Here is a 13,621-nt window from a genome sequence, read left to right as displayed (position 1 = left end):
AGGCATCTCCCTAAAGTTGCATGAAATAATGAAGGTTTTGAACTACATAATATTAAATTATGAAGGCATCTTAAAAATTGCATTAAGTTATGAAGTCATCTAATTATATTGCAATAGTAAAGAAGGCATATAAGTAAATTACATTCAATTAGGAAGTTATCTAATTATATTTCAGTAAATTATGAGGTTCCTCAGTCAGCATTGTGTTGTGCGCAAACGTTGCATTTCTGCTTACAATGTGACATCTAGTTATACAGTACAAAGGTCAGCCAGGTCAGCATGTCAGGCTCTCCTTTACAGATCTCACTGGGACCTCAGACGGGTGTGTGAGACTCTGGGAGTGGGGCCACAGCCAGCCACTAGCAACCCTCAGGTCGCCGGGCTCATTCCCTAAGGTGACGAAGGTGCTCTTCAATTCCCATGGCAACAAGGTTGGTATCCAACTAAGTTAGGTCAGGTCAGGAATTGTTTTCAGGTTTCCTAGTAAATAATTCAACTATTGTGTAGGGTAGCTTTTAATTTTGAGTATCTTATTACTTTGCATTAAATTTAATGTTACTTCTAATTATTTGAAAAAAAATGGTTTAATTCTTAGATAATGGTTACATAGCCTCTAAAAGAAAACTGATAGTAACTGACAGAATTAAATATGCTCCAAATTTATTTTTTTATTTATTTTTAACAAAATTTTACCAGTTATTAGGTTTTAATGCATGCACATTACACAACTAATTTTTTTTCCATTGTCAAATTGAGATTTGTTGTGTTGTTGTCAACTCACAGACGCAAACTGTGTTTAAAAAAAGTCTTCACTGGCTATTCAGAGCAACCCTTTCCCCTTAAACTGGATTTTCACTAAGAAAAGACTTCCTTTAAACAAAAAATACAATACAAGTGGAAAGTATCATCCCTGATAAGCCTGTGTGGACTGCACAGGCTATTCTGTGGTGACACTACACATACGATTAAGCCCCGTTTTCGCTGAGTGTGGCTGACATGTGTTTGCTGTATTTTGCAGTGCTGTGTGAGTGACACAGAGGGAAGCATATGCCTCTGGCAGGTGGGGCATGGAACAAACTTCAACAAACCCATCCTGGTAAGTCCGCAAATATTAAGCCTGAATAAATTCCTCCCTGGCCATTATTATCCTGCCAATCTTTAGGAAATGAGAAAAAAGAATAGTCTGCAATGACTCTTGATTCCAATGAGGGTTATAAAATAAATCAGTTTTGATAACAAATGCAGAAACTAGTGTTTAATTCCAATGATGGCTTCAATTACATTGTATATCAGTGAACTGTTCCAAAAATAGAATTTTAAAATATTGTTATTTTATACCATGCACAATTTAATGGGGACACCAAAGTTACCATGTAAACCTGTCCATCTGCTCATAGACTAATACTTTTTATCCAAAGTTCTCCCAAAACTTAACATATAAATGGCATTTTCCTAATGATATGAAGATGTGCATGTGCATCATCTATTATCCTACACTCAAAATTGCTTAAAGGGACTTGTTCACATAGTTTGGGTTTATAGAATACAAGACCATCTAAAGGTTAAAGCCACACACCTTGAAATGCAATACATGGCATAGTAAATTAAAGTATGAATAAAAAACATATTTAATCTATGCCAATTTGAATATGTCTGGTGGTTTAACGGTAGAACTCCATCTCTTTTGCGCTTAAAAACTTAAAAATAATCGCGTGGGTCGAAATGGACCTTTATGTCTATAAATCCTACTTTCGGTTTTAAAAGCGGTACCGTTTGAAAAATAACAAATACTTGCTAACTAGGCTATACATTTAATGTTATCTATCTCAATTAGAATATATCTGGTGGTTACAAGGTAGAAATCCGTCTTGTTTGCGCTTAAACTTAAAAAATAATCGCGTCAGTTGAAATGTATGTATACGTCAAGAAATCCTACTTTCGGTTTTAAAATTCAAAAAAATAAATAAATTACTGGCTAACTAGGCTATAGATTTAATAGCTATTTTGCACACTTTCAAATTGCATCTATATGTATTGATTAACATTTACTTCAAGGTGTTTGGCTTTAAAATAACATTATGCTGTATCTTGACCAATGGAATGTTTGTTCCCCATCAGAGTCTCCAGTGCCACAACAAGACCACAAGCGACTTTGCCTTTGTGGGCTCCACAAGTCTGATTGCCACTGCAGGCCATTCCTCGGAGAACAGGAACATCTGTGTGTGGGACACACTGCTGCCAACTAGGAGTGCCTGTGTGCAAGGTGAGAGGTGAACTCTAGTGGGCAAGGGAATGAAGGGGGTAAATTGGGACTCCAGTGGGTGTGGGGATACCCCTGTGGGTAAGGTGAAACTAACTTAAATTGGTACGGGGGCACTCAAGTGGGTGAGAGGGAACCCCTCTGGGTAAGTTGAAACTAACTTAAATTGGTACGGGGGCACTCAAGTGGGTGAGAGGGAACCCCTGTGGGTAAGGTGAAACTAACTTAAATTGGTACGGGGGCACTCAAGTGGGTGAGAGGAAACCCCTGTGGGTAAGGTGAAACTAACTTCAATTGGTACAGGGGCACTCAAGTGGGTGAGAGGGAACCCCTGTGGGTAAGGTGAAACTAACTTAAATTGGTACGGGGGCACTCAAGTGGGTGAGAGGGAACCCCTCTGGGTAAGGTGAAACTAACTTAAATTGGTACGGGGGCACTCAAGTGGGTGAGAGGGAACCCCTCTGGGTAAGGTGAAACTAACTTAAATTGGTACAGGGGCACTCAAGTGGGTGAGAGGGAACCCCTCTGGGTAAGGTGAAACTAACTTAAATTGGTACGGGGGCACTCAAGTGGGTGAGAGGGAACCCCTGTGGGTAAGGTGAAACTAACTTAAATTGGTACGGGGGCACTCAAGTGAGTGAGAGGGAACCCCTGTGGGTAAGGTGAAACTAACTTAAATTGGTACGGGGGCACTCAAGTGAGTAAGAGGGAACCCCTCTGGGTAAGGTGAAACTAACTTAAATTGGTACAGGGGCACTCAAGTGGGTGAGAGGGAACCCCTCTGGGTAAGGTGAAACTCTTACTGGCTCTGGGGGACGCAAATGCAAGTGTGTGGGAGGGGGGGGGGGTGCACAGGCTAATCAGGGACGACATTCACTTACACTTGATTTTTGCTTGGAAAAGACTTCCTTTTAACCAAAAATTCCATGAAAGCAGAAAGTGATGTTCTAGATAAGCCTGTGCAGACTTGGATCACACTATACACACATTCATTAAGCTCAGTTTTACCAGAATGAGCCTCAAATAATAATGATTACCATTATTAAAGATGTCAAATAAACCTTCAACGTCCATCATTTTCCGGTGCGTGCAGCATTCACCTGCCATGAGCACGGCAGCCACGCGCTGGTGTATGCACCCAATCATCAGCTGGTGATCAGCGGGGGCACCAAGGGGGAGGTGTGCATCTTTGACATCCGCCAGCGTCAGATGAGGCACACGTTTCTGGCCCACGACTCTATGATCCGGTGTATCACTATTGACCCTGAGGAGGAGTACTTCGTTACCGGCTCTGCAGACGGCGATATTAAGGTATATTCAAGTTTAACTTGTGTCTCATGCTAGCCCTTGTAAAAATATGGTCTAATGATACTGAGAAAAGATTTATCGGGGATATTGAGGATTAATCCTTATTAAGATATAACCTCTTCTATGATTAACATATAATACGTTTACTGTATTAAGGCCATTTCCCTTTATAAAGGTCTAACCCTTTCCCGTTATTAAGGTATAACTTTTTCCTGCTCAGATATGCATTTTAACACTTTTGGTGTCCTTTAGAAAATGACATAAAGACCTTTCATAATAGATTCAACTTTGAAAAGCTTCATTTTCAATCTCAAACAACATAAAACCTGAACAGCTTGCAAGTTACTCGCCGGCTGTTCTGGTTTTATGCTGGTTGCATATAGCCATTTTCTCTTTGCCTCTGAGTGGGAAAGGAATAATCAAATGTCACTTGTGTGTCATGAAAAAAAGTGACAAAATAGTTTGCAGTATTAGCCCAATAGCAAAAAAATGTCTTTTATAGATTACAATTCTTTCCCTAGCATTTACACAATTAAATGAATACATTTGGCTATTTTAATGTCATCTTTTTATATTTTATAGCAACCTTTTTTTAACAGCATCCTTTTTTAGCTTACCTGTGTATAAAGTACTCATTATAAGCTATTGTGCTTGCTGCCCTGATGAATTAAGATAATATAATAAACCAAATATTCCCAATTGTTGACGTGTTATTTCCCTTCAGGTGTGGGGCCTGGATATCCACCAGCAGATTGCGTCGTTCCCAGGGGAACACACACGAAGCAACACGTTCTTCCGCAACGTGGGTTCTGCCACAGGAGTAACGCAGCTCGCTATTGGCCCAAAGAACACGCTGTTCTCGTGTGGAGTTGACGGAAGCATGAAGTTCCGTGCCATTCCAGAGCGCGACAACTTGGTGCGTGTCTGGAACAGTCAGTGAGAGTGCAATAAACCATCACCACTTTCTTCCTTCTTTAGCAGGGGCTGTCGTTCCCTTAGAACACAATATTTCATATTACGCAGTTATCCCCAGAAATGGATGGTATTAAAAGATATTCTTTTTTTCCAAAATGTCATGTATTATGTAAATTTCCAGCATAATAAGGGCCAATAAACACATCCCATGACGGTGTAAAGGCTGTTTCAATTGCCTGTGATGTTGTATATATGTGGTATTACTCGATAAAGATAATGAAATGTTACTGAAATATTGATATATTTTGTCACAAATGTCAATTTTCGCTATAATTAAGAAGTTGCGTGATAGAAATTACCATGTTACAAATGTATATGTTCAGTATAATAAGAGCGCATTTGAATGTTCAGCTGAGATGTTTAATGTGTTACTGTTGTATGATAATTACAATTTATTTAAGTCTAAATTTCCATGAAAACCATGATTGTTGCGATTTTTTCTTAGTGCTGCAATTTGTTGTTATTATTTCTTACTGCTTTGGTTGTGATTAATCATTTTCTACGTTAATGATTCTGGAATACTGACATAATAGAGAATAAAATATGTATAAAGTATTTTATGTATATATGTATGAAGCTACATAGTTTACATTGTTGCCAATAGTTTCTTATTGTTATATCTGTTAGTTTTGTCTTGTCATTTTTTCATTGAAAGACAGAATTCATGAGTAATTAGCAGGGTTACACATAAACTAGATTTTAAATATTTATATTGAAGATTCTGTGTATGTTAAGATTTGTGTATAATTTGGACAAGTGTGTATTAATTGTAAATTTTAGATTATTTATTTTATAAATGTTATAGCTTGAGGTTTAATAACTTGTGTGTGGAACATTGAAAACAAAGTATCTGTTTTATATATAAATAATGAGATTTTAAAGACTTGGAAATATATTTCTTGTTTACAAGAAGTAAATTGCACACATTAATTGATGCTTCAAAATATATTAACCATTTGTTGCATGTACCTGTCTATCTTTATTCCACAACACTGCTTGATCAGAGTCATGAGCTCACATGATAGGTTGCATTTGCCATTTGATGATGTTTATTGCTTAATTGCGGTATTTATTGCATGCAATGAAATGTCATCAAGTACAGATGGTTCTACCAAAATATGACCCTAATTTATTTGGGTTGCATGCTCTGATTCTTCTGTTTGTGCTTCTAGTCATTGAAAACGAGCCATGCTGTGGGAAAAAAAGCTTTAAGTGTGTGTGCGTAATAAAGTGTTGTCTTAGATAAGCTGGTGCAGTCTGCTCAGGTGCAGGGACGACACTTTCCACCTAAACTGGATTTTCGCTAAGAAGAGACTTCCTTTAAACATAAAAAATATAAATAAGCATAAAAAAGTTGTTCATGATAAGCCTGTGTGGACTGCTCATTTTCAAGGGATTTTATTCTGTTTGCAAATCAGTGATTTTAACAAGATTGAATGTTGATTTTGCTGGACTTGTAAGTTTTAACTCATCTTCAAGAACAAACAGTCGTTAAAAAACGGAGTAATGGATGTCCTTTCAAGTTTAGCTTATAAACAATGTGAAATATTCCAGGCAGAGCTATTTTTACTTATTGAAAGGCAATGCTTTTTAGTGTCTCTGTGTAAAGATATTATGGATGAATAGTTTAAGCTAAGATTAGGTGTTTAGATTGTGTAACAGTCCGCAGGTACTGTGTTACAATTTGTGATATTACAAGATTTATTTCAAATGCTTTAGTCAATAAGGCTTGATATGTGTATGTGTGGATGTAATTGGTTTGATTTCATCTTGTTGATATTATTTTAATGCCAGCTTTTGTAAAGTTTGAAAACCCAATTTAAATTCTCTCATGAAGTAGATTTTAAAATTTGAATTAGTTGAATGTTTGTGTTTCCAAAGGTGTCGTAGACATTGCGTATGAGTAGAACACGTATGAGTTATCTATAAATTGTATTGCATTATTTGCTTTTGAATGAATAAATATAATACTCCATAAGGTTTGCTTCTTGGTAAATTCATATGAATGATTGAGTTGTGATGATTTCTGTGTATGTTTTTTTTTTTAAATATTGATGGTATTCAAATATACTCAAAAAGTGCATAAAAAGGAAAGAAGATAAAATGCTAAGAAAGGAAGGCATTTCTAACAAAATTACATGGTTTTTAACTAATATACTAGATCTCTTTGTCATATTATTCACAAGAAAAAAAAATATTGTGTCGAAACTATTACACAAGAGATTGAATGTCAGATGATACTTAAGGTTTTTGTTATTGCAAAAATAAGTGCAGACATTATTTTGTTTTTATTATTTTCATGTTCAACTTTTTTATCAATATAATGTTTCTAGAATCATATGGGCTGTGCTCTGTGAAAGAAGGATTTAATGCATTTGCGTAAAGTGTTGTCCCTGACAAGCATGTGCAGTCTGCACAGGCTAGTCAGGGACTACACTTCCTGCTTTTCTGATATATGTTCTTTTTGCAGAAAGTATCTTTTTAGCAAAAATCCAGTTTAAGCAGAGAGTATTATCCCTGATTAGCCTGTGTACACTGCACAGGCTAATCTGAGATGACACGTTAAACACATGCATTCAATCCCCTTTTTACAGAGCACTGCACATATACTTATTTGAGTTATCTAGTTTATTTTGCAGGCATGTAACAAACAGAGAAATGGTATTGGTACAAAAGCCTTTGAAACTAGTCTAAGTTATAGCCTGTAAAACAGTTATCATGTTGATAACATAAATGTTCATGTATATCACATTAAATTTAAACTTGAATTTTCTTTTTATAACTCATTAAAAATATATATTTATTTTTTTAATTATTAATTATAAGTAAAAAAAAACACATGAAGTTTGTAAATGCTGAACTTGTAAACCATTTTGTAAATATGACATTTTATTCAAGCTAGCCATTTCATATTGTCTTGTGAGGTCTTTGTTGTTTTTCACAAACAGTTCAAACATTTTTCAAATTATCAACAATTTCAACCAAGTTTGTAATCGTCTCTTGATTTATAAAATTCTTACAGAAAGTGAGCAGAAGTAAATTTAATGCCTCCCTTTCAGAAGTTTTGAATGGGAATTATAAGCCATGTACTTTCTGGTAATTGTTTTTTAAATTTAAGTGCATGTATAAAGATAAACTGTGTTCATTTTCAACTTAGGAACTTTAAAAAAAAATTATTCTGTTTAAAATTTCTTTCATCTTAAAAAAACACTTTTTGTTCTCCCTGTCTTTACAGTCTTATCACAAAGTATTGTAGTACATAATCTTTCTTTGATAACTTACTTGATTTTTCGTATCAATAAATTATTTTAAGTTATTTAAAATAGTCTTGTTAAGAAATTGTGTTTTGGGGATTGAACAAAACAAGATATTGTTGATACGATGTTGTGTATAAAAGTGTAAGATATTCATGATTTGTGCATGGTTAATGTTGCTATCTTAATTAACTCGTTAATGAATTTTTATGCAGTGTTGTCTGGTTTTATTCTAGATGATCAATTAATCATGTATTGTAAATCTTTGTTATTTTACTTAACCATTATTATTATTACATTACCAATGAAGGAATAAAGTCACAAACTATATTATGCCTTATTGATGGCCTATGATTATCCAGTTTTATTCGTTACTTGTGATAACATCCGTGTTTAATCCAGAAATTTACACACATATTATTTCAACTGAGCCATCAAAAGTGAATTTACAAATGCGTATACTAGTGTATGTTTTATGCCCACGGTAGGGTGGCATATAGCAGTTGAACTGTCAGTCAGTCAGTATGTCCGTCCGTCCGAAAAAAACTTTAACGTTGGCCATAACTTTTGCATTATTGAAGATAGAAACTTAATATTTGGAATGCATGTGCATCTCACGGAGCTGAACATTTTGAGTGGTGAAAGGTCAAGGTCATCCTTCAAGGTCAAATGTCTAATATATGGCGTCTGTCCGTCCGTCCAAAAACTTTAACATTGGCCATAACTTTTTCAATATTGAAGATAGCAACTTGATATTTGGCATGCATGTGTATCACCTGGAGCTGAACATTTTGAGTGGTGAAAGGTGAAGGTCAAGGTCATCCTTCAAGGTCAAATGTCAAATATATGGCGTCTGTCCGTCCGAAAACTTTAACATTGGCCATAACTTTTTCAATATTGAAGATAGCAACTTGATCTTTTGCATGCATGCGCATCTCACGGAGCTGCACATTTTGAGTGGTGAAAGGTGAAGGTCAAGGTCATCCTTCAAGGTCAAATGTCAAATTTATGGCTTCTGTCCGTTCGAAAACTTTAACATTTGCCATAACTTTTTCAATATTGAAGATAGCATGAAGCTGCCCATTTTGAGTGGTGGAAGTTCAAGGTCAAGGTCATCCTTTAAGGTCAAAGGTCAAAAAAAAATCAAAGCAGGGTTCTCATGAAGCTGCACATTTTGAGTGGTGGAAGTTGAAGGTCAAAGGTAAATTTTTTTATTTTTTTTTTCAAAGCGGCACAATAGGAGGCATTGTGTTTCTGACGAACACATCTCTTGCCGGTATACTGATACATTATGAATGTTTTTATGTACTTGTGTGGATGTACACATCCGTCATAGGCACATTGGACTTTCCTATCAGCTTGCTGGGTGGTGTATCAACTATGTACTCGTCCATATTTCTCACCGTATTGTACACAGTACAACGCCTTAAAAAAACTTTTGTTATTGAGTTTGTTAGAGAAACATGATTTCTTATAAAACCCTCGATCACATTAAAATGACATATGTAATAATGATTTTACACATGACATGTATTGAAATGACCTTCGGTGGCCCCCTATGTTTAGTTAAAACTTATTTATTTGATCTCGGTTGCACACTGGACACGTGGAGTCTCCTCCTGTAACTCCTCTCCCCGTATGATCTCGTCAAGCAATCAAAGCGCTGAAGGCACTGCAGTTGTTGTTCGCTCTTTGAACGTATTTAATGACGAGTTAACGTGTGACGTCACACGCACCTGCAAAGTTTAGACTCCGCCCACTGGTTGGCAAAAGAGGTGCAATTTATATAAGCGCATATAGAGAAGGTTGACGAAATCTTCGTTTTTAATGATAATCATGCACAATATCGAATATAATTTTACTAATTATGTCTGAATAAAACATAAGCATGCAAGGAAATGCATCTTTGGAACGATTTTATTGTTTTTATTATTATTTGTTTTTACTGACAACGAACTCGGGAGTGGAACACAATCTAAGAGCTCGGTATGTGGTTAAACAAAAATCTCTCTACTTGGCACTTCATCGCGACCATTTTTAGTTAAAAACTTCTCAGGAATTAAAATTCTTTTAGAATGAATTAAATTTAATGAACGAAAACAAATAAGGATAAAAACAAACAACGAATAGGTCAATTGTATGTACGCGACATAGGGTAACTGATTTGAACCTTTATGTGTCTGGAAAAACTTACCTTCTTACACATTCAATAAATTCTTTTATTTAATGTAATTGTTTTATTTTATTGTTCACACTAATTTTGGCACTCTTTGTTGCAGCATTTATATCACGGTGTATAATTGAACCTTTGTTATCACAAACCGATTATCTCGTTTTCGGATACTGTCCAGACAATTACAAAGAAAACATGGTGTCATAAACCCAGGGACCTACACTTGGACCCCTGCATAAACCACATGTTGCAGACGAGTGTCTGGTCAGTAAACATAAGTCACGATACCTCTATGTCATCTCTTGGCATATTGAGCAATCATTTAAGCCACATTTTAAAGCTAAAAATACTGATAAGTTAATTTTTTATGAAATATTTTAACAAAAATAAAGACATTTGTCGGAAATGTATTAAAGGGAACGAGTGTATATATTTATTAGCCAGTTAAACTTAATAATACATTGTTTAATAACTATACATTTAAATATTGTGCAATTTTACTGCTATGCAATTAAGGTATTTAACGGGTACCGGCAAAAGTTAACTCCGCTATTATGTGTAAAGATTGTACATTACTGCAGGGTGCGAAACACGATCATGAACATAAGCAGTCACAAAAGGGGCCGTTAGATAAATTAAATATATGCATCTATCATAAAATGCTATATTTTTATCACTCCTTATTACTAATAGAGATTTCAATATACATGCAAAGACAGTTACATTTGGGTAATTAATATGCAGGGTTTTTCCGTTTGTATGGTAAATTGAATTTATATTCATTCAATGTAAACGAAACGTAAATTCATTCAATGTAAAAGAAAATTACCAATATATTTAAAAATAGAACTGTATTCCGCTTTTTAGGGCTTTTTTATAATTGATTAAATGCACCTCTGACTCTATTGATCGCTGATGAAATAAAACACTATCCACACCACTTAAAATTATAATACAATTAAAATATGTTTTATTAGTGTTTAAATATAATTTATTCAAGTCTTATTATCAGAAAGAATACGGCTTATTTATTGTTTTGTTTTGTTGAATTGTCAGTATTAAGTCTTCCGATCACGTTTACTCTATGCTAATAACTACTTCGTATTTTTATGAAGAGGAAATTTTATTTGTGAATATACATTTATATGGTACTAAATATGCTATATTTGCACTTTTTTTTAAAGAGTTTTAATGTTTATTTCGTATTTATTATCAATTTATTGACTAAACAAAAGCCCTTTATACATGTTTTACGTTACTGTAACCAGTGTTTTTGCCAACCAGTCAGTGCGCATGCGCGGAAAATCCCGAATGTAAACAATAACAATTAACTCGTCTATATTACTTACAGTCACAGGACATGGAGTTCGACATTTCAACGTAGGCCAATCGAACAGACACGAAAAATGCAAACCCATATGTAATTTACTTTTAATTGTCTACAGTGGTGAGATTTGGAATAAAACATCAAGGAGGAAAATGACATTTATTAACAAGCTGTTATAATTTTAAACAGGATTTACACCAACTTCACTTATGATAACAAAGATGAAAAAAGAAATTCAACGTATATCAAAGTTAGCGCTAAGGAAAAGTCTGTGAGTCTAACACAGAATGAACCACATCATTATTTTAATAACAAATGTATTGCAATCAACGAGAATTGCAGACCTGTTTACTTCTACGGATTCGCCGTAGTTACTACGGATTATTTGGCTAAACTACGCACTACGGATTTGTACTGAAAAACTACGGATCCATCGATCAAAACGGTCAAATTTCAGTTTTTCATCGTACTTTCGCTTATTTTCGGTCTTTGCGGGTAATTTATCAATCATAATCATTTTGGCGCTTGCGTAGTAAGAAACGTTAAAATTCAAGCCACCCGGGGAACGAGTGCTGATCGAGCTTGTCGAGTCGTCACCGAACAACTGACTTGCGTATTGGTTCGCAAATTTAGCCGAATATATACGATTTTACGTTGCTATCCAGTATACACATCTCTCTCTCTCTCTATTGCGGAGAATACCGACGATAGTCGACGTATCGGGATTGAGCACGTCTGTTTTTACACATGTCCAAGATGGCGGCAAGCAGACGAGAAATTGCGATTAAAGGCGAAAATAATAAATACCATTCAAATTAACAACGGATATCATATGGTCATTAGGGAATAATGTAATGCGTGTGTCAATTCACGCAAAATACTACGTTTGAGATCAAAAATAAAATATTTATCAGAAACATGCACCGTGAATGTGCGTCACGGAAACAAGTGTTGGAAAATTGTAGTTCAGTCTACTCACAAAGTTAAAGTATTTATTATAATGAGTATCGTTCGCAAAAGGTAAGAGACAAACATGATTTGATTTATATGTTAGTAGATCTGTGTATACTCAGATTCATATGCATATTCTGCTTTATTATGTTTGTTACGCTGTACAGTTTAATGAAATAGCATTGAACTGAGGTTGTCAAGTGCAAGATATTGAAAGGTAAACCACAGGAGTCTGAAATTCTATCCATAAAGCTAATCTAATGGCTAAATAAAAAATACCCCTATATAGTATAAAAGTCTGTATACTATATGGGGGTATTTTTTATTTAGCCATTAGATTAGCTTTATGGATAGAATTTCAAACTCCTGTGGTTAATCAAAATGGCGGTCAAAGGTGAAAAGCGAGGTCGCCGCGTGACCGGAGTAAATTTGAATAAATTACTACGTTCGGCTTAAAATGCGGGAGGGTTCCTATTGTTTTCGACAAAAGATTGTTATATCAAAATAAACTTCAGAATATTCCCTACAATATGATATATGATGCATAGTTCGGAAATCAGTTCTTTTTGTAAAAAATCGGCAACACTTTAGGGGACTATATCTTCGGTTCGGATGAACATAGAAATTTGCATCAAAGTCATAAATGGAGGTCGTGAACTTTTCTAAATGCATTCGTCCATCTCATTAGTACTCATGAAGTTTAAGTTACCGGTGAATGGGAATAAAGAGTACATGTGTCACGCGCCGAGTGCATGAAAGTTGATAATCACGCGAAACAGCGAAAAACCATAATATTTATTTTTATTAACAGATAAAACTGGGTTATAGTTAGCTCAAGAAACTTCAGCGTACAGTTTATATAGTATTGACAGACCTGTACGCTGAAGCGAACCCCGTATCGAAAGTCAACCAGAGTCGTAACATATTTATGTCACGCTATAAATCAAAGAAAGCTCATTTTCTTGGATACATTTCTACATATATTAGTGAATGAATATAAATTACTGCATCTGGGAATATTTTAAGGTTCAAATATTTCAAATGCATCTTACAATTGATGAAAATAACTCTCATCAGTCTGAAATTCACAATTTTGACGCCATTGTCGCTTTGTCACGTGACGAGTTTTCATTTGGATACTTTCGGATCGACCTTGACATTTTTTGCTGAAATTGTAAACATTACTTTGGTTTTCCAAAGACCTTTAGATAACATTCTATAGGTCTTTGGGTTTTCTGAAATCTATTATTTGTGATTAACAACTTACGTATGGTGGATTATAAGACTGATTTCAGTGTGAATCAGGTAGTTTTAAATAATATTTACTTTGAGTTTGTATTAACACTACAATTTGTTTACAAAACAATCCAGAA

The 13,621-nt window shown here is 35.0% G+C and overlaps 1 protein-coding gene across 9 annotated transcripts in view; it reads left to right on the top strand.

The window, feature by feature from the left end:
- Window positions 1-8,127, top strand: part of LOC127879098 (dmX-like protein 2) — a 163,999-nt gene extending 155,872 nt beyond the window's left edge. For all 9 annotated transcript variants that reach the window (XM_052425729.1, XM_052425727.1, XM_052425724.1 and 6 more), the window contains 5 exons: window positions 301-431; window positions 1,019-1,096; window positions 2,119-2,263; window positions 3,354-3,571; window positions 4,293-8,127. In XM_052425729.1, coding sequence (XP_052281689.1) covers window positions 301-431; window positions 1,019-1,096; window positions 2,119-2,263; window positions 3,354-3,571; window positions 4,293-4,508 — 788 coding nt within the window. In that variant the 3' untranslated portion in view covers window positions 4,509-8,127. The remainder of the gene's footprint in view (window positions 1-300; window positions 432-1,018; window positions 1,097-2,118; window positions 2,264-3,353; window positions 3,572-4,292) is intronic.
- Window positions 8,128-13,621: the final 5,494 nt, after the last annotated feature.

The sequence above is a fragment of the Dreissena polymorpha genome, chromosome 4 (assembly GCF_020536995.1).
Source record: "Dreissena polymorpha isolate Duluth1 chromosome 4, UMN_Dpol_1.0, whole genome shotgun sequence".
NCBI lineage: Eukaryota > Metazoa > Mollusca > Bivalvia > Myida > Dreissenidae > Dreissena > Dreissena polymorpha.
This window is presented reverse-complemented; position numbering and strand designations above follow the sequence as displayed.